This window comes from Pteropus medius, unplaced genomic scaffold (assembly GCF_902729225.1).
Source record: "Pteropus medius unplaced genomic scaffold, Ma_sr-lr_union100, whole genome shotgun sequence".
NCBI classification, from domain to species: Eukaryota; Metazoa; Chordata; class Mammalia; order Chiroptera; family Pteropodidae; genus Pteropus; species Pteropus medius.
In genome coordinates this window covers 8,082,986-8,108,688 of record NW_024350325.1, presented here as the reverse complement: position 1 = coordinate 8,108,688, position 25,703 = coordinate 8,082,986, and the positions used below count along the sequence as shown (strand labels likewise).

At 37.0% G+C, this 25,703-nt stretch overlaps 1 protein-coding gene across 7 annotated transcripts in view; it reads right to left on the bottom strand.

The window, feature by feature from the left end:
• Positions 1 to 25,703, bottom strand: part of LOC120583855 (histone-lysine N-methyltransferase SETDB2-like) — a 96,117-nt gene that overhangs the window by 30,903 nt on the left and 39,511 nt on the right. For 3 of the 7 annotated variants that reach the window (XM_039839375.1, XM_039839374.1, XM_039839379.1), the window contains 8 exons: positions 24,422 to 24,538; positions 23,502 to 23,671; positions 21,779 to 21,995; positions 21,168 to 21,264; positions 19,685 to 19,778; positions 16,323 to 16,663; positions 14,334 to 14,422; positions 10,098 to 13,748 (listed from right to left, as the gene is read on the bottom strand). In XM_039839375.1, coding sequence (XP_039695309.1) covers positions 13,631 to 13,748; positions 14,334 to 14,422; positions 16,323 to 16,663; positions 19,685 to 19,778; positions 21,168 to 21,264; positions 21,779 to 21,995; positions 23,502 to 23,671; positions 24,422 to 24,538 — 1,243 coding nt within the window. In that variant the 3' untranslated portion in view covers positions 10,098 to 13,630. Of the gene's footprint in view, positions 1 to 2,093; positions 2,216 to 9,611; positions 13,749 to 14,333; positions 14,423 to 16,322; positions 16,664 to 19,684; positions 19,779 to 21,167; positions 21,265 to 21,778; positions 21,996 to 23,501; positions 23,672 to 24,421; positions 24,539 to 25,703 lie in introns of those variants that run through there. The other 4 variants (XM_039839377.1, XM_039839376.1, XM_039839381.1 and 1 more) reach the window with 4 other exon arrangements.

Genomic DNA, 25,703 nt, shown 5'->3' with positions numbered 1-25,703 from the left:
AATAAGTACCTCAAATGGAAAAGAATTAAGTGCTCCAACTAAAAGAGTGGATGAAAGGAAAGGAAAACAAGACCCCTACATGTTGCCTATAAGAGACTCACTTCAGATTAAAAGACACTCACTAAAAGGAAGGGGATGGAAAAAGATATTGCTTTGATGGACCTAGAAGGTATTTAAGTCAGACAGAGAAAGATAAACACTATATGATTTCACACATATGCGGAATCTAAGGAATAAAAAGAACAAACTAATCAAAAACAGACTCACAAATATAGTGGACAATTTGGTGATGGACAGAGGGGAGGGGAGTTTGGAGGGCTGGGAGAATGGAGCGAAGGATTAAAGAAGTACAAATTAGTAGCCGACGGATCAACATGGGGATAGAGAGCACAGCATAGGGAATGCAGTTAGAATGAATACATTGGTTAGGTGGGAAGAAGTGGGGGTGGGGGGGTGGTAACCGGTTACTTAACCTATATAGATCTAAACAATGTATTGCATACTTGAAACTAATTAAAATAAAAAAAAAAAATAGAAAAAAGCTAACATATATAATAATAAAGCATTATAATCTATTTATATGTAAATAAGTACATATAAGTAAAACCAACATCTGAAAGATAAAATGTATTCTATGAACACAAGCCACTGAAGGGAAAAACAGAACCGCACATGAGCACAGCAAGGAAGGTGCAACCCCACTAGTAATCTTAAGAACTGAAAATAAAAATGAGAGACCTTTGTGAACCCTGAAAAAGAAGGTACCTACCAAGAAGGGATCCGGGTAGCTAACTGGGCTCAAAATTAAAAACAAAAACAAAACAAACCAGAGTTTAGCAGCCTTTTCTAAACAAGGGCCTCTCACAGAAGCTGTGCTGCTAGGAGAAGCCTACATTGAACTGCCTGCCTTCACTGTGTTCCTGCTATCTGAGCCAGCTCTTATAAAGGAGTTCCTGGAATTCTATTTCAACCAATAGGACTTAAGACTTTCCCCATCCAATCAGAGCTGTGCAGCTATATCCTATTAGCATCTTCACCAAGCAATCAGAACAGCTCCATTCTGACTAATCAGGACAGTGCTTTTTGGACCAATCAAACTACAAAAATATGGAGTTCTCATTTGCATAAGGACAGACCAGTCAGAAAACAGGGGTGGGAGCTTCTGTCTATATGTCAGCTCCCCTCTATCTTGGGGAGCACACTTTCTCTTTTCACCCTAGAATGAAGACTGCTGCAAAACCAAAGACTTCTAGCCAGAGCAGATATGCAGTTTCATAATTGAGCTGTAACACTATTTGTACTGAATAGAGTTTCCTTCTTTACCCCACATGTAGTTAGGTATACGTGGCTCCCTCCCTGCACCCAACAATTCTATTTTAGGTATCTGCCCTAGACCAGAGAAATTCTCTCATGAATTAGGAGACTTATACAAGGATGTTCATAACAAGCTGTTTAGTCATATTAAACAAACTGGAAAAACCTAACTGCCATTCACAGGAGAACAGTTAGTGATATAGTAATGTAATAGAATACCATAACATTTAAAAAGAAAGGCAGAGATATGTTTATTAACACGGATAAATCTCAATAATCTACAGAATTTGATAGAAATTCTATAAAGTAAGTCCAAGAACATGTAAAACAATACCATATCTTATTTATAAATATTTAAATATATGTGGTGGGAACATAAAATTAAAAACACAAGATAATAAGAAATACCAATTTCTGACAGCAATTACCTCTGAAGGGATAGAGTCCAACTATCTATGTTTTATTTCTTTAAAAAACGTGAAGCTGAAGCAACTATAATATCATGATTCAAAAAATCTAAGTTGAATTATCTATGGGTATTTGTTATACTTGAAATATTTCATTAAAATATCTTTTAAAAAGCTTCTGCATAATTCTTTGTGTTATGTCAGTTATGAATAAAATTAGAAGTAATCATAAAGTGCTAAGATCTGAAACAATTTAAGAAGTTAGAAAAATATGCTCCCCAAATCCTTACTTAAAAGCCCAAATCATGGCCAACTCATCATTCTTTGTATTCGAAGTACCAATTTTCTATTTTGTGTTTTCAAGTAACTTACCAAACAATTTTCATGAGCAGCTATATTCTCTGATCGTGCAAAGTATAGGACACTACACTCGAGGTCTTTGGGGCAGAGTGCACATGTCCTTTTTTCCAACTTTTCTGCAACCTGAAAGACACCTATAAGTAACATCTCTGATGAGAAATAGAAAAAAAGAATTTCTTGGTTTCCATAACTCCTCCACTAGTCTTAAAGTAGGAGGACACTCGTTTTTATGAGATTTTCAAGTCCCAGACAAAAAAATCTGGACCCAAGGGGAAAAGTAACTTACTTTGTATTTTTGCAATGGCTTAATGAAAGAAAACATTAATGAATTCATTTAAAATGCTTAAAATGAGGACAATCTTTAAGAAACACAAGCAGGAATTTAAATATAAAGCTCTCAAAACACTGCCTTGCCCATTGTATGCTCTCAATAATAATTATAATTATCATCATTTATGAGGCAGGATATTTAGCGTAGGGAAGTTCCCCCTCCTCTCCTGGATGCGGCTCAGCAATTTTTCCTCAGTCCCTTACTCAGTCCTCTCCCTGCAGCTCTGGAAATTCTCCATTGCCCCTTACTCTGGCCTCTCTCACTTTTGATTTCAAGCAAGAGACACCAGCAGTTAAAAAAAAAGCCCAGGACAGGAAGATAGATGGCTTTGGGCCACCTCCTTCCCTCCAGATGGCAAGAAACACAATCCAACCCCAGGAGGCAGGCCGGATAGCCTTTGGACATGCCCCATGCCCAAGAAAACAAAAGCCCATGATTCAGACTGCTGGGACAGACTCTCTCTGAGCTGCCCACACTTTTCTCGTGTGTTCTTTCGCTTTAGTAAAACCTGTCCTTGAATTCTTTCTCGAAGCATAAGACAAGAACCTGGTCACTGGAGCTCTCCGGGGTCAGGGGTCCCTCTGGACTCCCGCCCAGATGAGATCTCCTGCATGAAATTACAAATCAACAAGAAAACAATGGTGTATTCAAGAAATAGTGCTAACTACCTGTAAAACAAACAAACAAATGAACAACAACAAAAAACAAATTAGATACCTACCTATGTCATACTATATTCAAAAATAAATTTGAGATAAATTAAAGAAATGAGCAATGTACCTTAATGTAAATGTGCTTTAATCTAGCATTATAATAAATTAAGAGAGAAAGATACATGAAGGTAGGAAATTGATTTTTTTTTTTTTTTAAAGAGAAGAATGGAAGACAGGAAAGAGAGAAGAGGCAGGGAGGGAAGGAGGGAAAAAACAGCTGCTCCCAGTATCCCACTGGCTGAGTCAGTGAGAGATAATCTATAAGTTTGCTATTAATTTGGCTATGTGTATTCATTTAACATTTCTTTGCTCTTTCCAATGCTCATCCTCTTATTCATTTGTTTTTCTGTAGCAAAACAAACAAACAAAAAACACTTTAATTTTAGTTTTGAAACAAAGATTTATTTTACCATTTAATGGTGAAAATTTAAATTTAGATAGTTAATTGCTTAAGCAGTTCCTAAAAGTCCTTTTAGCTATTCAGAAGTGTAAAATTTCTTGTTGTCTCTCTTAAATTAGATCTTGCGTTTTTGCAAAGTCAGAAGATTGCACTTCAGCGCTAGCATTTATTTCACATTCTGATGACTTTCTTCTTTAATTAATATCTGTTTCTTGGATTTGAGTCCTACCTAGTGAGGATACAAATTAGTCGTCTCCCCTGCTTCCCACCTATCAAGAGAATAGGGCGGGGGACTGAGAGGAAACCCCTCAGATGAAATGAAATGGGTTAGCTGCTTCTTTTCATTCACCTTAAACAACTACAGATTTGAGTTGGGCACTCTACACCAGCGCCATCCTACAGAAACATAATTCAAGACACTTACATATCTCATCTGGACAAGACACATTTTAAGTGCTCAACAGCCATATGTGTTGAGTGGCTACTATAGGAAACAGCAGAGCAAAGGATACAAAGAAATATGAGACAGAATTGTCTGCAAGTAGCTAACAAAATATACAGGAGACCAAAGAGCAATTAGGAAAATAAAATAACAGAATAAATGCTACATATAATATAACTGCTGAGTGGGAAATACAATAAATGCTATGGATCCAGAGGAGGAACTGCTACCTGTGGGATGCTGTGTTGTCAAGGACATGGGCCTTGAGTAGGTACAACCTGGAGGTGGGACAGAAATGTGTGTAGGAGGGACTTTGCAGACAGAAGCAGTGACATGTGGGAAAAAGTCAAGAGATCTGACGGGAAAACAGAAAAATAGCTGGGCTGTAGAGGAGAGCCTGTGTAAAGGAAGCTGGAAAAGAATTTGAGAAATAGATGGTGAAAGGCTTCCAAAAAGGATTTTTCAGCAGGGAAATAACATGATGAAAGAGGTGCTTTAAGCTCAATCTCAATATACGGAAATACTGTGCTCTTAGAGAGGAAAGCTGAACATTATGTCAATTTTATACCAAATAAGTTTTAGGTTTAATGTCATTTCAACTTAAATCCCAAGAACATTACTTTAAAGAACTAGGGGGTTGGGGGGATTATTTGGAAGAATAAAAGGACGTGAATGGTGAATAAAACTGAAAAAAAAAGAAAAACTGACAGGATACCTGCCTACCCAATTTAAAAACATTATAAAGGTCCAACTAGGACAGTAGATGACCTTGTCAAAGGAAAGAACACAAAGTATAGGGAGTAGTAATCATAATCTATAATTATGAATTTAACATACTATAAGGTGGCATTTGCATTTCTTCTCTGGCCCTGATATCCTTAGCCCATTTTTCTATTGGGTTTTTCACTATTTTCTTAGTGATTTATAAGAGCTTGTCATGTATTCAGGACATTAACCTTTTGTTAGTCACATAGGTGGTCTTTTAACTTTGTTTATAATGTTCTTTGATACATAGAATGTTTAAATGTTTTATTTGATGAAATTATATCACACTTTCATGGTTTCTATTCTTCAGTAATGGGGACATAACTTAGAAAACATCTCTATTTTGTTCTATAATTTAATTTATTTTTACATTAAAACATTAATATGAAATTAATTTTATGATAAAGAATGAGATGGAGATCTGACTCATTTTCTTAATGGTTAGCCATTGATTTAAAATATCCTTTCAAGTATTTAATTATTACATATATTTGGGCTTGTTCCTGGTACTTCTATTTTGTTCCATTGACCTGTCACTTCCTCCACCAATAATACCACAGTTTATAATTTTCAATACTTTAGAATATATTTTAATATTTAAAACATAGAGCCCCCATCCTAGTATAAAAATGTGAAAAAAAACCCAATATTTTATTCACCTCAGGCCCAAAGTCTATCGTGATAGAATACTGTGTCCTTATTTAAAAAACACTTATACTAGACATTAAAATCTATAAAGCATATGCTTAAAAAGATTCAAATTACTAGTACTAAAATTCCATAATAAAATTCCCTAATAAAACAACTTGATAATGTTTGACAGGATATGCAGCACCCCTTGTTGTATAAGAGCTAGACAGTTTCCCATAGTGTCACCCTTTCCTGTGCAAAGCTGGACCTTCACAAAGGTGCACTGCATCAGGCTGAGCTGTCAGGCCACTGATAACTGAGCAGGCCCCCTGTGCTTGCTCTGGGGACTCTGTGCCTGTCCGAGCTGCATTCCCAAGTCCACAGGCTCCTAGGGTCTTGGTACCTGGGAATACAGTGGTGGTGGCGACATTGCTGTGCTTGACCTGGAGTTTGTTTTCAGGGCTCATGGGCAGAAACCCAAGGTGAGACACATAGGCTCCCCTCTAACAGCTTTTTCCTGCTAAAACACCCCCTCATTGCAGTGTCCTAAAAGATTCTGGCTCTTCTATCTTGTTTGTTCTTATAGATTAGAGGATGCCTATAACTCTCTGATTTGGGGAAGTCACATTAGAGGCTTTCTGTAGACAGGCATCTAACACTATCTGAATGCTTGCTACCTGTTATCTGAAACTAGGACCAAATGGATAACACTTGGATAACTTGATATCCCAAATCATCTGAACTCAAGAACTATGCAGACTCAGATAGTAAGGGCTGTGTATCATGGGAGCTGGGACATTTTAGGGAAGAGTCCATTGGTCTCTATCAGTAGATGAGAGGAAGAACAATGAAGATCAGCAGGGCCCCGCAGGGTCTTTCTACTGGGTCTAGCAGGCCTGAGGACTCGCAGAGATTGACTGACGTGACAAGAAATCTCAAAAATAAAACTGTTAGCTAACAAAGGTCCTACAGAATGAAGCCATAGAAAAATTATAGACTGGGAATACATGAACTATGACTAACTCAAACCCAGCTCCACATGGTAAGGAATTGCTAAGGCCATAGCCTTTGTAGGGATGTCAGTGGTGTCTTCCCAATGCTCCTCTTCCTAGAGATGGTCTAAGGCCCACCAGACGAGGGCAATCCATCCAGAGGATATAATCTTGGGTAGCCAGTGGGATAGCCAAGGAACACAAGAGTGGAACTGATGAAATGAAGTTCACTAATCCTGTAATTCCTTGACAATCCCCTTCCAGTAGCATATGGTCTATGTACTGGACTTACAACCAATTTATGGTGCTGGCTTGAAAACTTCTTCCTCTTTTCTCCTATGATCAATAGTTTTTATTGTTAGTTCTTTCATTGTACAACAGATGTGTAGAAGTCAGCTTTATCACAGAATTCAGTGACAGAATACCTGAATTAGATGAAGACCAAAATAGAAGAGGAGTAAACATTACCTAGAGGCTTGGTAATGAACTTGAAAAATGAATGCCTCTATGTGTTGTTTCTGGATGACATGACTAGCTTTAACTTTGGGAGAAGTGTGACTGAATATGTATTTGAGATAGCTAGAACACATTACTGGGGGCAGCTTTAGAATATATTAACAGGAATAAGGATGTGTGTATTGTGGGGGAGGGGCAGTGGATAGCATAGGAGTAGGATGTTCAGTGAACGTCTTTAGGGTATCTGTCTAGCTCACAATCACCAAAGAGATGACACCCAGCAAGCATTTGCATACTATGTGACTCCACTTCCCTAAGCCAGCTGTCAGTCCCAGAGAACCTACCCATCCATCTCCCAAATATACAGAATTCAGACAAGATTTTAGTTCAGTTTGGACTGGTTTCTTGAAGTAAATGTAAAAACTGGGAGGCTGTAAGGGCAGCCATCTTCTATCCCATTATCAGGAAAACTGAACCAAAGAAAGAGGAAAATAAAGCAGATGTGCTGAGAGATGCAGAAATAAGAGTTAGAGGAGAAGGCTGTCAAATCAAAGTTTATGATGGCTTTTCAGGTCCTAGTTCCTGGCATAGGATCCATGCTCCTGGGGTCTGTGTGTCTGGTCTCCCTGCATCCTAGTAACAATCATCTCTTTGGTTTAGATTATTTTTGTATTATTTGCAGCTAACAAGTCCTAATTAACACCCAAAGTACCATGACCTGACCTCTCTGTGAATAGGTACATGTATACGTATGTATGTGTGTGCACACATTTGTGTTTAACAGTCTAGAAGTGGTGTGGAAGGTGGACTGCCCATTGTCTTTCTCCTGGTCCATTTTGATATCTCATCTCCCTGCTGCTGCTTTTCCTGTCATTATTCCATTCCATTCCTCATGCTGCTGCCAGAGCAATTTACCTAAAATGTACATCTGCCCATGTTTCTCTCTTGCTACAAAGACTCTTCTCTATCACCTACAGAATAGAAGCCAAGCTTTTTAGTGGTACATACAAGCCTATTCATATTTTCAACAAACACTTAATGAGTACTGATCTAGGCATCAGAAATAAAACAGAGAATAAGATGAAGAGTTTTGACTCCTGTGGAACTTATGTTCTGGTAGTAGACACAAATGTCAAACAAGTACTTTTTTCAGGTAATGGTAAGTGGTTTGAGAAAAAGAGAGTACAGGAAGGAGGTATAGTGTAATGAAGACTGGGTGGGAGGTGGTGTTCTTTTAAACAGGATGCACAGGCGGGGCTGTGGAGGATACAGTTGAGCAGACTTGAATATGGTGGGGAAGTGAGAAACGAGATGCAAATGGAAAGACCCTGAGACAGGTACAGAATTGGGGGCTTAGAATCATCAAGGCAGTGAGGGGGTGGCATAGTCATTGAATGGGCAGGGGCTGGATCAGATCAGGACGTGTGGTGCACTGTAAGACACAGTAAGAGATTATTCTGAAAGTGATGAGAGACTGTTGGAGGGCTTTGAGTAGGAGAATCACATATGCTTTTTGTTTTTTAAAGATCATTTTGGCTGCTGTGCAGGTCTGTCTGTATGAGAGGCTAAAGGAGAAGCCAGGAAACCACTAGTCCAGGCAGGAGATGACGGTGTCTTGGGCTTATATGGTAGTGATGGAGGTGGTGACAAGCAGTCAGGCTCAAGATATATTCTGAAGACAGAAAAGACTGATCTGACTAATGCATTAGATGGGAGGTGAGGAGGAAAGAGAGGCACTGAGGGTGCCTCTAAGGTTTTTGGCCTGAGCAACTGGGTGAATGGAATGGGGAAGCCTGGTGGTTGAACAGGTTTGGAGTATGTGGGTTTATATGGAGAAACAAGAGTTCTCTTTGGGACATATTTAGTTTGAGATCATTCCAGGCTCATTTATAAAGTTAGTTATATGAATCTGGAGTTTGGGGAAAAGGTCAGAATGAAACCTCAATTCCAGAAACTCATCTTGCATTCCATATATATACAAGCTGAATGAAATATTCAACTACTTGGTTCGTGGTTGTCACATATAATGTTTTGTGGCTGGTGCCTTTATTCATGTCATCACTCCTGTCTGGAACACCCTTTCAACCTTTCTACTTGTAGCTGATTTGCCCTTAAAAACTAAGATCAGGCATTCTCATGTCCAAAAAGCCGCCGGTGAATACCGGCCTGAGTTAGGGGTCCCTCATTTGTGCCTCTGTGGTTCTTACCAGCTCACATGTGAACTGCCTACTAGATTCTCTAGCGCAGGGTCTGCCTAACTCACCTTTGTAACCCTAGTACCTAGCCCTGAGCCTGGCCCATGGTAGGAACTCTGCATCTGCTGAAGTGAAGGGAAGAAGCCACTCAGAAGACTGTTGCCTCACTCATGGAGAAGGCGGTTGAGGGCTGAACTACTAAATGGAGAGGAGGGGATGGTTCCAAAAAGTCATTCTCTGGGGGAAACTTTCCAAACTGCTTCCTTAGATCTAGCTGACCACTTCAAGACGGGTTAAGTGCCTACCTCTCCCAGGCACTTCCCAATTGCTTTGTTTTACCGGTAGATGGTGCCACGTTTGGGGAGAAAACCCACTGGAGTTTACCTGGGTTTTCCTTGATGTCTGCATTCCCATAAGCAGTGGGAGAGGTTAATGGGAGGCACACCCGCTACCGCAAAACTGCCCCAGGGCCTCTGGAGGTCCAGCCTCAGGGACTCTGGGTCGTCAAACGGCCGCGACCGCGGTGAGCAGGCCCTGGGCGGGACCTGTCCTTGCCGGGCCCGCCTGCAGCCCCTTTCCCCCGCCCAGGCCCGGCGCCGCACTCACCGGTGGGTTGCGGGAACTCGTCTCGGGCCTCGGACCACACGGGGAAAGGCCGCGATGCCGGGTCCATGGCTGCGCTCACGGTTGCCGCCCGACGGCTGCGCGCTGCGCCGGCGCTTCCGGAAGTTCGGCCACTGCCGTTTCGTTTTCGTAAAATCCGTGATGATGATTTCCCCTGCCCAAAGGAAAGTCCCGGGCAAGCGACGCGTCGGGCTTGCAGGTGGGTTCTCACCCAAACAAGGGCTTGCGTCTTCTCTAGATCTGAATCTGAATTAAAAACAAACAAACAAACAAACACGGCAGGCGCTTCTCGCCCACACCCCCTTTTTCCTTGTCGGATGGTTGGAGGAAAGGTGGCCAAAGCCCCTGGGCTCAGCTGGAGAAACGACTGCTCTTCTGAGGAGTTACCCATGTCTTCTAAAAATTGTATTTATTTAGTTTGGCCTAAATAGGTATATGATGAATGGACACTGAATTAACCGATCGAAATTCCAGTTACCAGTCGCAAGTCTTTATTTAGCACCCATGGGGTACACAGCACCACACAAGAGGTTTTAAGTGCATGTTAATATACATGTAGAGAACATAAATATGCATGTGATTACAGTTGAAAAGTTGTTCTGGAAAAGAAGCATATAATGGTGGTTTACTGAGGAATTAAAGAAAAACTACTTCAAGTCTTGCAATCTAAGCAGGTTTTAACCCATATCCCATTTAGAAAAAAAAAAGTGTAACTCACTGCCAGAGTTAATTTTACATAAAAACGCTCTTTGAGTCTGAAGCAAATCTGATTGGTTTTCAATGTGAAAATAAAATATAACAACTGTTATTGGAGTAATTTATAAAGAAAACTTGTGCCAGACCATAATGTAACAGAAATGTATAGATAAACTGGATTCATAAAATGAACCTTCAGCTAACAACTGTTCAAGAATAATGTTAACATCATGTGTAGGAATGCTGTTTCCTAGAATTTGACATTTTCAGCGATGGAGAATAACTATTTTGTAAATGTAAATACCACTATTAAAAACTGAATGCTATAAATAGAATGATGTCATTTGTTTCCAAAGACTATCAATACACTAGAGCGATGCAAAATTAATAAAAGCGAGATATTTCCTGGCAAACTTTTGGGGAAAGGTTAGGACTAATCTATGAGTTATCTTAGGGTAAAAGCTGCAGCCCCAAGCTCTACCAGCGAGTATTCTCAGGGCAAATGGGAAATGGATTAAAGAGGAAAGGAGGCAAGTTTGGGACAGCAGAAAAGAGAATACTAAAAAGGATTAGTTGGATAGTCCTGACAAATACAGAAATGGATTACTGAAGCAAGAGCATGGGGCTGCAAAATGGGAGAAAAGAGCAGCCTCGTATGGCCAAGTATTTTGCATTTCAAGCAGGTGGATGGAAGAGTACAGGCATACCTCATTTTATTGAGCTTAGCGTTATTGAACTTTACAGGTGTTTTTTTTACAAATTGAAGGGAAGATCCTCTACCAGCAAAAAGATTACAATTTGCTTTACTGCAATACTTGCTTCATTATGGTGATCTGGAAATGATGTAGCATCTGAGAGGTGTTCTTTGCCAGGCCAGAAAGAAAATCCTAAAGACAGTGAATTAGAAACGTAGCTCAGCTAGGTCATGGTGAAATAGTTGAGGAATCTCTTCCCCCACTCTTAGCTTTTCAGTGTTCTTAAGAGTAGACCACCAAGATCACTGACTGAAGAAAGCTTGTAACAAAAAATGACCAAAGGAAACATATAGGAAAAACAAAGAAATGAAACTTGGAGGTAAAAAATATGAAAGAAGAAAATATAGATATGTATGTTATGTATATGTATCTACACACAAACAGTATTTTCAAAGATATAAGATACAATATCTATGAACCCAAAATAGGAAGCTATTAAAGAACATTCAGAGAAGAGAGATCTAGAAACTAAAAACCTGAGACCACAAAAATAAAACACATTAGACAAATTTGGAAGATTCAGTTGAAGAAATCTAGAAAGTACAGCAAGAAGACACAGCTGGAAATTGAGAGAAAAAAAAAAAGAAAATTAGCCAATACTGGGGGTCTAACATCTAGTAACAGGAATTCTACAAAGTGAGAACAGATGAGGACTCGCTAAAAAAACAGTTCATGAAAATGTCCCTGAACTGAAGGACAAAGTTTTCTGTGTAAAAAATCCCAACAAGCACCCAATACAAGGGATGAAAATGGACCCTTACCAGGAACAGAACACTGGGACAAAGTAATGCTATAAGCTTCAAGAGAGAGAAAAATAGTCGTATACATGAAAAGAACAGAATGGCTTCTGACTTCCAACAGTCACCCTGGAAGTCATAAGTGAGAATGTTTTCAGACTTCCCAGCAGCAACACTGGAAGCTTAATGTCTTCGAAATTGGGCATGGAGGCTACTCAAGAATTCTACATTCTGCCAAAGTAGCAATCAAGTGTAAGAATACAATAACATTTTCAAATACGCAAGGTCTCAAAATATTTACCTTTTTTCCTTTTCGAAAGCTACTGGAGGATATGCTACACCAATATGTGTGGGTAAATCAAGGAAAAGGGAAATAATGGGATTAACTGGAAACAAATCTGACAAGAGAGACAAAGGGAATCTCTAGGATACTAATAGATGACAGCTCTGAACCAGTAGATTGAAGCAGATCAAGATGTCAGGATTTGTGCACAAAAGTATTTCCCATACTGATCAAGTGTCTTCACTTTATTTTAGTGCACTGCCTAAAATACCTGAATCTTTACTGTGAATTGAAGCACTTCTTGACTTTCTTCATTTTTTGCTCCTTTCCATAGTTCTTTGGTTTCCCACTCTTCTAAAACAATTTCAAGTTAAATTCTCACCTAGTTCAACATTTTTAAGAAATTAAATTGGGTCTAAACTTAGAATACATTTTTATTCGAAAGATAACCAAACTAAACCCAGAATCAAGTTCAGAAAGGAAAGAAAAACATATTCTCTCTCAAAAGCCAGAATTACTTTTAATTACTCCTTTTTGAGTAGTATTCTCATCTTGGTTCTAAGGGAGAAGTTCCTGGAAGCTCAATGTACATCTTTGTTAAGGATAAAATTAGTTTTGACCCTTGGAGATTGCCAGCCCCCTTTCCAGCAGATAGATGATCAGGACTAGGCAACCCATTGTCAAAAGTAACTCCTTCCCTTTTTCTTTAGCAAAGCAATTTGCCCATTGCCCAGGAGAATCCAAGTGGCTGTTTTAGACTTTGCAGCTCAGTTTTGTTGTTTTTTAAATGAAATTCTTGCCCACCACAATCTCTTCTGGCCAAAATAAGCCAAGTCTGACTAGTATCCAGGTCTCCTTTTCTTATGGCTCTACACTAAAATAAAAATCTTGCAACTCCTCCAGGTTTCTAGTTCCTCCTTTCCTGGCTGTTTTTATTGAAGGAGTAAAGAGAATCTCAAAGTTTGCCAAAACCTTCATATGGGAAAGCTTCTCCCACATTCTCACTCAAATGGCTTCATGGGACAGTGCTTCATGGAGCTATATTGCTCAGCCCTTGTTGTCCACCTTCTGGCTCATAATGGTAAATTATTTGGCAGGAATTAAGCATAAATAAATTGTGCAGGTAAAGACATATAATTTGGCCCTTCGGGGGCATGAACTCAAAGATAATTATCACAACAACAATAAGAACAGCTGAATTCTATTGTACATTTGTTTCTCTTAATTTATAAATAAGTTACAAACTATATAGTAGTATTTCCTATATAATATACACTTCCATCCTACTCATGTAATGTTAAATAGCAGTAAGAATAGAGATACCCTATGCGTATGGAAATGTCCTTATTTTGTTCCTAGCATTTCTGTCACACAAATGAATCCCCCACCACCCCTGACAAGGGTAAACTGAGAGGAATTCTCTTGATGGATCACAACCTAAAATAATTCCACTGAAAACTGAGGGTTCATTTGCATGGCTCTAACTTCAGCTTGATAAGGTAATTTCATGAACAGGCATTAGCTACATATTTATAATATTTTTTTTCTACATTTATTAACCCCACATTGGCAGAGGATTTCTTTCTCAGGCATAGTCCCAGCTTCATAACCATAATCCCATGTTAGTTCTGTTCTTGCTTTCACATACCTGAAAAGTAAAAAATCATCATAAATTATCCCGAATAACTACCAAATGAATCAAACTTGATTATATCAATTTTCATAGTAACATCATTAACCATCCTCAGAAATATAGTCTAACACCAATTAGGAATGCCTTTATTAAGAATAATCATTTGAGTTTTATTTCAAATCTACTAAAATCCTAAGAAACTTGTCAATACTCATGAGGAAGGAAGTGTGTTTTGCAAACAGTTAGAACCCAGTGATGTGAGAGGCCTGCAGTGTGGTAGCTGGGGATAGTTCTGACTTAAAGAAGATGTAGCAGTCTGCATCATTTATCTCCTGAATTGAACGGCGTGAGGCCTGCTATCCTTAGCCCTTTAGGCATTAATTCTAAGAGGAAATAATTTAAATTTCAGCCATTTAAAATTTTGTTGACTTAGAAAGTTTGAGATAATTGAATATTCTAGGGTACCAGATATTAGGGGCCATGACACATCTTTTTATAGTTTTCTTTTTTCCCCTCCCCTTCTTGTCTCTGTCTAGTTTCTTCTATTGTTATTTTTTAACTCGCAATTTCAAAATTAAATCATATAAAAAAATTTCAAACCTGTTGGTGAAGAATGCTACCAATGGAAAATTCCTGTCATGTGTTTCTACAAAAACATTCTGTACCAAAAGATTTGGGCAACAACTATGCTGTTAAAAAAAAAAAAATTAAAATAGAGGTTACATACATATTTAATGACTTGTTCTTTGAAGCATTAGAATACCATTCTGTTTCCAATACAGCTCACTTATTTTTGTTTCCTTTTTTGTTGACTAATATGCAAAATATCAGAGCTCATTACCATCCTGTTAATAGTTGGAACCCATTAGAAAAGCCTGTTCTGACACTCATATCTTGCTGGTAGAAATGCAAAATGGTATAAACCCCTATAGAAGATAATTTTTCCTTGGTGTGAAACTGAGTCTACTAATAAACATTTTGGAAAATATTAATCATTATTATAAATGTATTTATCCTTGATTCAGCAATCTCATATCTGAGAATGTATTCTACAGATAACATTTGCACATGTATCCATGTGTAAGATTATTTATTCAACATTGTTTTTAACAGTAAAAGTTTGGAAATCCAAATGCCTATCTAAAGAGACCTGGTTAAATATAAACTTCAGTATAGCCACATATTGGAATTCTATGCAGCTATAAACAAAAACAAACATACAAAAAGAATGAGGAGCTCTCACTGTGTACTGACATGGAAAGATCACCACAATGTATTGTTAATTTAAAAAACATGGTATAGGACAATGAATACGACATGCTATCTTCTACATAAGGAGGAGAAATAAGAACACATATTTATATTTAATTGTACTTGCATAAAGAAACATTACAATTAAAATGATTTTACTATAGAGGGTAGAGTGGAGCAGGGTGAATGGGGGCACAGTACTTTGCAAGGTATGTTTTTTTTAAGAAAACAGTTTAATACGAAGACTGTATATAACCTGAGTTTTATATCATAGCCAGACAAGCCCTTTGGAAGGGGAACATATGTAAGCAATTGATTTTTCTGCTGAACATAACCATTATTTATCCTTGTTCCAAAGCTTCTAAACATGATGATACTATTTCCTTCTATTACCACCATTCTAATATTATCCTGTTGCCCACTAGCTACCATTTCCACACATTCTCCTATCATTAAGTTCTTAAAAGAATCAAATTCCCACAATATTCCTCAGACATGCCTGCCACCATTTACTTTCAATAACTTCCTGTCCATACATTTTAAACTTTAGGCTGATGAACTTTACTCATGGTGCCTACTTGGCAAGCTTAGAGCTACCCTGAAACAGAATTCTGTTTAACTGTATGGATGTATGTTTGTATTCTGTACGGCTTTTTATTTCGTGTATTATCTATGTAGAAAAATTAAATTAAAAAGAGAAGAAAAGAGAGGAAGGAAGGAAAGGAAGGAAGGAAGGAAGGTAGGTAGGTAGGTAAGTAGGTAGGGAGGGAGGGAGGAAGGGAAGGAGGGTGGAAGGAAGGAAGTTAAATGCAATACTCCGATAAACATTGGTTTTCTACACTAAGCTACTAAATCACTCAAAACTTACTAAGAGTAAGTAAAACATAAACACTTCCAACTGATTTTTTGAACTGTTAGAGGCATTTATGAATAAGACTTATTGTATAGGACTCAGAAGAGAAACTTATTCTATGTGTTCTATTACGATTTTTTGGAAATCTTGAAAACTTTTCAATAAACATAAGTTACTTTCTTATATACTATTTCTTATCATTTTCTTAAACTAATGTTTACTATGCACTAGGTACTGTTGAAGCACTTTATATAATATATATATAGATATATTGATTTAATCCTATGAGTCAGTTATTATTACTATCCCTGTATTATAGAGATGAGAAATAAGGCATAAGAGGGCAGGCAACATGCTCAAGGTTATACAAGTGGAAAACTGGTAGTCCGGCTTTAGAATCTGTTAATTGTATTTTCCTCATGATTTTGTTAAAAAGCAAAGAAAAAAAAGTTGTTTAGAAATGTGAATTCAGCCCAGATACTCACATTAAGAAAACGGCCCACATTTCCTTCTTTTGTGGCATCCAATAAAAACACATTTCCTTTACTGAACTTCTTTAGAGAATCGGTTGAAGTATTCTTGGTTTCACTTGACAACTCTTTATCACAAAAGACCTGCTGGTATTGACATGCTGGAGATTTTTCCTCCTGGGGTTTTAGTATTTGAACCTCGAACTCCTTTATAATATTCTGATTATCCGATGTGGTTGCTTGGTTATATCTGTCCTCTGGTGGAGTTTCTTCTCTACATTTAGTTATATCTATCACATCTGATTCGATCAACAGACTGTCTTCAGAATCTTCAACTTGTGTTGAACTTGAGTCTACTAATAAACATTTTGGAAGGAACTGTCAGGAAATATACTTTGCTAAGCAATAGTGCTGAAATTAACAATACTAATTAAAAGCTGGTTGCTTTAATTATCACTAATGTGTTAAGGTAGACAGTACTCCAATTTTACAAATGAAAACTTTGAGCCTCTAAGGGGTTAAGGGACTCATCTGACCCACAACAATGAGAGGTGGAGCAGCAAACCCAGAAATGTCTAGTTCCAAAGTCTCCCTTCTTCCTGCTATATAATAATGCCTTTTTATGAATCTACATGTTGCTTCCTATTACTGTATTTAATCTCTACTCCTCACAAACTGACTTTCCTCCCTTCAACTTTGGAATCTGAATTTAAGTATATTCTAAACAGCTGTAACAGTGGGTATTTAGGGAACACAGTAAGCCTTTAACACCCAATGAAAGGCCTGAGAAGATCCCATCAAAGTCGCCCTCTATAATAACTGTATTACCATGGGCTTTGTACACATAAGTGTTTGGTGATTTTGCTAGAGGACCATTCAATAATTACACTTTTACAAAGATTAATACTTTAGAAGATGAACTGCATAGTCGTTTTTCTTATCCAATAATGAAAAGGTTTTTGAGAATATTCAAATAAGTAAAATCATTTATTTTTAAAAAGCCACTGTGCCACTCAGTGGCAGAAAGAAATTATATTCCTCTAAAATTAATGCTCTTGATTTAATCATTACTGCTGTAGCTGCTGTTCCTACATGTACTCATACTTTAATCACGGATTACTTGTGAGCCATAACTGTACATAACTAATTTTTTTTAGTGTTTGCTATATACATTGCAGTGGCTAATGAAAATAACAAAGGAACTAAAAGCAATAGTATTCATGGTTCACATGCATTAAATGTTGAAGGAAATCAGAATGTTACCCTAAAATACGCCTCTTTGACAAAAGAACTATTTTGAGCTAAAGGTGCATATGCAGGAAAAGCTCTCTGCTTCTCCTTGTCTGCCTAAAAGCAAGACATAAATTTACAAAGGTATCCCTCCTCCTACCAAGAACAACAAAAGTTAATCACTAGAGACAACTTTAGACCTTTATCCTGGAGATTGAACCAGAGAAATTTACAAAACAAACTTTACTAATTAGCCTATATATACCATTGGTTTCCCATATATTTGTCATTCTTAGAGACTCAAGGTCCTTTTCTTTTGTTTTGTCACACTTTTAAAAATTTATTCTTAAGATTCTAGATAAGCCAGAGTTCTAAGGCACCTTTTTGAGTTACTCATCTCTGAGTCCCCTCTTATCCTCAGGGGATACAGGACCTCCGTGGGTAGTACCGAACCCTATAAATACTATGCTTTATCCTATATACATATATCTATGATGAAATTTAATTTATAAGTTAGGCACAGTAACATTAATAATAATAAAATAGAATGTAACAATATAACATAATAAGTTATGTGAGTGTCACCTCTCAAAAAATCTTATTGTCTATACTCACCCTTCTTGTGATGTGAGATGATACAAAGCCTGCGTGATGAGATGAAGTGAGGTAAATGGTGTGGGCGTTATGATGTACCGTTAGGCTACTATAAGGGTGACTGGAACACAATCACTGCAATACCGCGACAGGCAATCTGATCAGCAGGATGGCAACTAAATGAGTAATACGTGGGTAGCATATATGGCGTGGATACCCTGGACAAAGGGATGATTCACATCCAGGGTGGCAACAGTGAGAGATTGCATTGCGCTATTCAGAATGGCGCACAATTTAAAACGTATGAATTGTTTATTTCTGGAATTTTCCATTTAATATCTCTGGGCTGTGGTTAATGGCAGGTAACTGAAACCATGGAAAGAAAAACAGTGGATAAGGAGAACTACTGTACTCCAATGTGTTCCATATACAACACTCATGGTAATGTTAATACATGGTAATAAACTTGTTTGTTTTTCTCTTGTCAATCTGCCTTCTGTCAGCCTAATTTAAAGGACCCCAGACAGATAACCTAAGATGGGTAGAAGACAATTTTCCTCTCACATAATAGTGAGGTAATTATAATATATAAATGCCCTTTCTTGATATATCTTTTCTGTCAATAAGCTGCCTTGCCTCCCCTAATCTCCATCCTTTAAGACCAGGTAGGGAATTGGGAGAGCAGATACAAAGAAGCTCAAAGGGAGAAGAGATAATAGCTGATTATTTCTTCAAAAAAGGGTCATCTGTCAGTAATGTCTCCCCACTGAGTGATATATTGAAATGCAAAAGTACCAAATTCTAGGTTTGCCAAATTGTAATATTAATAATGGCATACTGGTAACAATGAAATACAAGAACTCAGGGTAGCAATATTTTTACTTTTTGCTGAGCATCCCCTGCAGCAGCATCAGCTGAAATAGTGCAGGAGAATGCTGTCTTTATTTTTAAAGAAGCCTCAAACAAAGAGAGAATGGTTGCTTTGGAAATGCTTTCAAAGCCATATATAACACTATGGACTATGTAGACTAACAGTTGTCCACCCCACTTTTTCCTGCCACATATCAGGTCACTGGTGGCATCTAGACAAGGGGTCAGTAAACTTCTGTTAGGAGCCAAATAGTAAATATTTTAGGCTTTTTTGAGCCATATGGTCTGTCATGACTATTCAGCTCTGCTGCTGTTGTGTGAAGGTAGTCAGAGATAGTATGTAAATGAATGAGTGTGGCTATATTCCAATAAAACTTTATGAACACTGAAAGTATAATTTCATACAATTTTCAAGTGTCATGAAATATTATTCATCTCCTAATTTTTTTTTGTTATTTAAAAAGGTAAAAATCATCTTAGCTCATGGGCCATACATAAATAGTTGGTGGGCCGGATTTGGCCCACAAACCGTACATAGATTGCCAACCTCTGATTTAGACAAGCAGTAACTTTTGTAAGAAACGTAGCATGTTTGTTTTGGAGTCTGAGAAAATAAGCCACAGGTATCGAACAAGAGAGAGAAAAAAACAGAATAGGCAGACACAGAGTGAAATAAAGCCTACTTTTTGTTTTCTTGGCTTTAGAGTTCAGATGTACTTGGGTTGGTTTAAATCCATCATTATCTTCAGAAGTGACTGACTCTAAGGAAGCAAATCCCTTAAAAGAAGACAAGGAAGATATCTTTACTTTCTAGGTCAGGAAAAATAATTTAATCTAGCAGTTAGGCCTCTTTTGTCAAGAGTCAATCTTCATAGGCTGTAGCTACGACATTAGCTTTAAGTCTCAAAGCTGGTATCATGAGGAATCTTAGGCATGATGCAGCCCTTCTGGCTGTGCTCTACTTCTAGACATGACTTGTTAGTAAGCTACAACTCTAAGACTATGAAGACTTTCAAAAACACTATTTAGGCATTAAAATTCAAGTACATTTGTTTGTACCCCTTAATTCTGATACCAGACTATAAATTTGGCTTCAACTATCAGATGTACAAAGATACTCTTTGACTAGTTTCTACTTCAAAAAAAAACGGCGGGGGTTGGGGGGGGGATGTTAAAGGAATTTCCTATCTTTATGCATTGTAGACACTGCAGTTACTTTAAATGGTAACAACTTTGAAAAAGAGTTATCTCCTTAGCACAATGCATGGAACTCAACTAACTGCTCAGTAAATTCTGACCATTATTATTATTCAAGTGCTTATATGATCAATATTTATTGACCCTTAAGTTGAAGTGTCAAGCATGATACTATTCAATGTTTCTGATTTTCACCTCATTTAATCCTCTTAACTGAGTATAGATACGATTATCTCCACTTAATAAAGAAATGGTAGATGCAGAGATGTCACCTGGCTAGTAAGCAGCAGGGCTGGAGGTCAAACTCAGGTCTATGTGATCCCATGGCCCAACCTTCTCATAGTTATGTGATATTGAGGAGGTTCCTATTGTAGGTTAGTAAGCAGAGGGCAAAATCCACCCACCACCCAGGGCAGAGTTTTTATTTTTCATCGATGAGCCCTAATGTGAACTATCATTATGTCTGTCTCTGTTCTTCTCCTGCATCTTTCTCTGTGTCTAAGTTACAGTCTTTGACTAGTTATTCTTCTCAGTGCAGACTGAAAAGTGTACTATTGGAGGCGATCATATTGTTTTCTGGATGATCTTTCAGTAGGTCATTTCTTCTTTTTCTTACAATCGTATCTCATTAGCCTAAATTACTCCATCTTTTTTGTTATTTTTCTTATTATTATCAACTCAAACACTTTAGCGTCCACAAATTTTCAGAACTAGATAGCTGTCTCAGTGGAACACACTGTCAGATCATGACCAACATTCTCCTTAAACATCTAAGTTGGGAACATGCCAACCACGACGGAAGATACTAAGTAAATAAACCATGATCCTTAATACTTCAACATTACATCCATTCCAAAACAGTAAAAGAAGTCCTACCCACTATTAACATAAACAATTTGAACTAAGTAAAATGAATATGAGATAATAGTGAATGTTCTTTTAAAGATAATAGGTAATGTTTTTTACCACCTTTTCCCCATTAGGTTGAATAATGGCTATCTTGGCTTTCGGACTTCTAATGACTGAATGATAATGAATTCTGGAAACATTGTTACTTTCCATTTCTCTGAAAAGGAAAAAAAAGTTATTCTTTTTATTAGGCCTTGAAATATACATAATATCAATATTACAAAAATATCCATTAGAAATTAATCTAAATAACATCTATGCCTACCCCTTACCGGAAGAAGGAAATATAATCATATTTTAAAGTCAATCATATTTTAAAGTATGTTAAAAAAAATAAAATATTTGAAAAGCTTTAGAAATAGAATGGTGACAGAAAATAAAAAGAACTGCAAAGTACGACGTTCATAAAGAACTTGATTATGTCACAAAATTTTTAAAGGTAAGATTCCAGAAATGGAATACTGAGGAAATAAAGTATGTTGGCTAGATTTTAAAATCTAAGTGTCTTAGATTTCTCACAATGTTAAACTTGTAACTGTGTAGAAAGTTTACATATGAGATGTATAGGAGTTGAGGGGGAATAAGGAATAAAAGAGGGAAGAGAAAGAACCACTCTTGCTCAGTAATAACAGATCAATCTTGATCAGGTTCCTAAGAGCTATCTTACTTACGTAACAGTCTCTTTTGGATTATTATTGAACTTAGGTGGACATTCTTCAGTCTTAGCATTTCTAGGATGTGCTTCCAATTCTAATGAGATAACTTCAACCTCGCAATCTGCAACATCTATTTTCCTTTTTTTTGAAAACATATTTTCCATATTTTCTTCTTTTCTATTTTCACCAATAGCATCAGGTTTCTCAGTGTTAGATCTGCTTAGTAATCTTCCTAATAAAGTAAAAGGGTTTAATAAGACAAAAGATAACATAGTAACTGCTAAACAACAAAAGGGTGTCTATTCTGCTCCATTACTAAAGAATCCTGTGAGGACCTTATTTCTAGAATGAAGATAAACACATTAAGTCATCTTAGAACACTACTGCAAGAAAAAATAAAGGACCAGTAAGAGAGTTCATATCTTCCAGTACATTAAAAAATATAGGGTGTTTTAAAAAAGCACTCTTTTGTTTTGGTATAACTTAGAAGAGAGTTAGCTACAATGATACAAAATAAAAATATAGATCAGAAAGCATTCTAGAAAATTAAGAGATGAACTCTGGTCTTAAAATCGCAGTTTGTGTCTTAAATATCCTTTATCATTTAAAACCAATACTCTTTTTATAAAGTGACCTACTTAAATCTGTGGTGATATGTGCCTATTGTTCTCCTATTAAGTCCTAGTGTAACATTAAAATCTTAGTCTAAAGTCTATGCATTTTTTTCCAAGGAACTCGAAATTATAATTACCAACTGGATCAGAGAGCTACCTTAGTTACCTTTTCTAGCAATGCAGATAAAGCCAATGATATTCTCTGGACACTATTTGGCATTTTAGAGGTAGCTGAAATGCCAAATAGTGGCATTTCATCACAGTTTTTGAGAAATATGAGAGATGAATGTCTAGGCAAGCTGTGTAGTATATGTGTCTGTGAGTGGTATGTGGTGGGGATCCTAGTGTGACTATTCTGAGTTCTGATTAATTCTTGCCCTCACTGAAATGAATCTGGAAATTCAGATGAGGTTGCTCTGATCCCTGCTGCCTAGCTGCAGAGGCTCAGTCCAGCACATTTCCTCTAGACTGGATCCGGAGCTGTGTTTCCCCAGCCTTTCTCATTTCCTGGTGCACACGGAGAGAGGATTTTAACTCTGGGGTAAATGTTCAAGAATTTTGGAGAATGACAAGTCTGGACTGGGGGCTGTGGCCCCAAAGAATCAGTAACTGTACAACACAGTGGTTGAGAAGTTTTGCTTAGAATGTGAGAAACTCTGTAGAGTCTCTGAAATGGAGTGAGCTGCTGCCTAAAGGCCTAAAGTCATGGCCTGAATGATCACCACATGCAGGTTTTATTACAAAATTAACATTAAATTCTAATAGCTCAAAACAGTAAACAAAGTAGTCTTTGATTGATAATTTTTACCTTAGCAAGTCAGTCATTTAGTTTTTCTATTTAAAAAGTTTTCTTATCTTACCCCAAAGCCATGGAGAAAAAAAAAAGTGCTTTACACAATAACTCAAGTTTTATCTTTGAGCTTACTTTAAGGACCATCTAGTATCTCCCTAAGGCATTTCATCTCTTCAGTACTCAATTCCCCAGTCACTTTCCTTCCTCTGATGCTCCTATATATTGTTGCTCTTGTCCTTGCTATAAGGTTTCAGTAGCCTGACTAGTAAAATGGAGATTCAGAAAGGTAGATCTTACTATACAGTAATTTGAAAATAAACCTTTGCTTTACCTGAATAAATGCAAACAAATGTCCCTCTGTCAATGTCATCTAGGCAGCGTACCCCCCATCCCTTCTTCTCAGTTCTGAACACCTGCAGCCTCACTTGAGGTCCATGCTGGACAACTCGGTTTTGACACATTCGTCGATTACACTTGCACAACAGGCTGCATTCATAAATACTGTCAATAAAATATGTGAGAGAAAATCAATCAGGCATCCTAAATTAAAACCAAAAGCAATTTATATTGCTACCTCACTAATAATTACTGAGGGAGGCAGACTAAATGTGAAGGAAGGCTCCAAGAGCTAGACTACCTGGGTTCCTATTACAGGTCTAAAATTTACTAGCTGTGTGATCCTGGATGAGTTATTTAACCTCTCTGTGCTTTAATTTTCCATTTTTAAAATGGGGACTATATACCCACCCTCATAGGGTTGTTTCATGAAGATTAAGTGAGCCAACATTAACGAGGTACTTGAGACAATATATGGCGCATAGTAAATATCAGCTCTTTTAAAATGTCTAGGAATGTCTCAGAAGGAAATATCTGAGAAGGTAATGTCTAGGAAGAAAAATGTTTATTTTTTAATAATGACATCCTTGAAAGGTTAAAAATTCCCAATTCTTAGATAACCTTTGCACAGAGTATTTCTTAACGGAGAAATCGCTGCCCCAAGTAGGCTAACCCTAGAGGTATAGAGCCAGGCTCAAAGCAAATGAGTGTTCAAGTACACTCTGCACGATACATGTGTGCTCTCTGACTTCCATTTCTAAGAACAATATACAGGTTTGTTTTTTTCTAATTCCTTTAGATATCTGGTACGAAAAATTAAGATTTCACAACATCTGTAAGACTGTAGGCCACAATAATAAAGTACCCACTTTTAAAGACACAAAAACTCTACAACAAATCCTCAAGGTACCTTACCCAGTAGGTATGTGTCTTTGTAGTCTTTTATATGTATAGCCAATGGCTATTTTATCACTTGACAAGGGGCAAGCCTCAGCATTCCTTGCTGTCATTTGAAGACATGCACATTTTGTTCTAAAAGGAAGGCAATGAATGGAGAAGTCAGAATAAAAAAGCACCAAATTAAGAGACTGTCTTGATTAAAATGTAAATGATATTGTAATGGATGTGACTGTATTTATGATAGTCTGTCTCGTGGATGGTTGAACTTCTACCAGAAGTTCATAAATAATTATAAACTGCCCTGTTCCTCTATTTGCTCATGAAATAAATACTTAACTATAGGAGTTTTTTTTTAACTTTTCAAAATACATTCCTTTCTTTTCTATTCAGCAAAAGGTTGTCTGTGGATATTCTCCTAGGTCCTAAACTTATGTATGTCAAACTTGAAAGGATGTATATAGTTTTGTAATGTCTTAAATTATCTTTCCTTCCAATGACATGAAAACAGGTTGCAGAGACTGATGCTGGGTATCTGGTTCCTACAATCTGTTATTCATAATGTTGCTAAACAGTAAATATGCAACCATAAAATTTCTTTCCCTCTATTTAAATGATTATCTACCATGACAGAAACTTATAACTTGATATGGAGTAAGGAATCTGGGTATCTCAGCTGTAAATCAGATATGTGACTACAGGTGAGCTGGTTAAAATCTCTGGATCTATCTTCTTTGTTCAGAAAGTGACTTTAAGATTTTTTCCTCTGTGATTCCCTTCTGCATTTTTTCTGCATATATATAATACATACATAAAAGTGGTGGCTACTGTCTGTAACAGAAAAAAAAAACAATAAAAAATCCATTAATTTGGATTCTATTCATAGGTATAAGAAATCTGAAGTTATTTTTTTGATAGCCTTTGTTTGCAAAATTTAAAGGTACAGAAAAATACAAGTAACAATATAACATTCATATTTTTACCACATAGAATTAGCTGTCATCATTTAGTCTTTTTTTCTATATATATAATTTAAAGTATATACACTGTTTATATAATCTTGTTTACAAAATAAAAAAAAATTAAACATTACAGATAAATCTAAACTCTCAAGAGGTTTGATGCTGCATCCTTTATACTTTTAAATATGTATATATCTACAAACAATATATTGTATATTGTTTTTAAAAATTTACTATAGTTATTATCCTACAACTTGCTTTTTTCATTCAATATTATGTTATTGAGACCCAATTTGTGTTCTATGCAAATCTAGTTAATTCCTTTTAACTTTTCCATA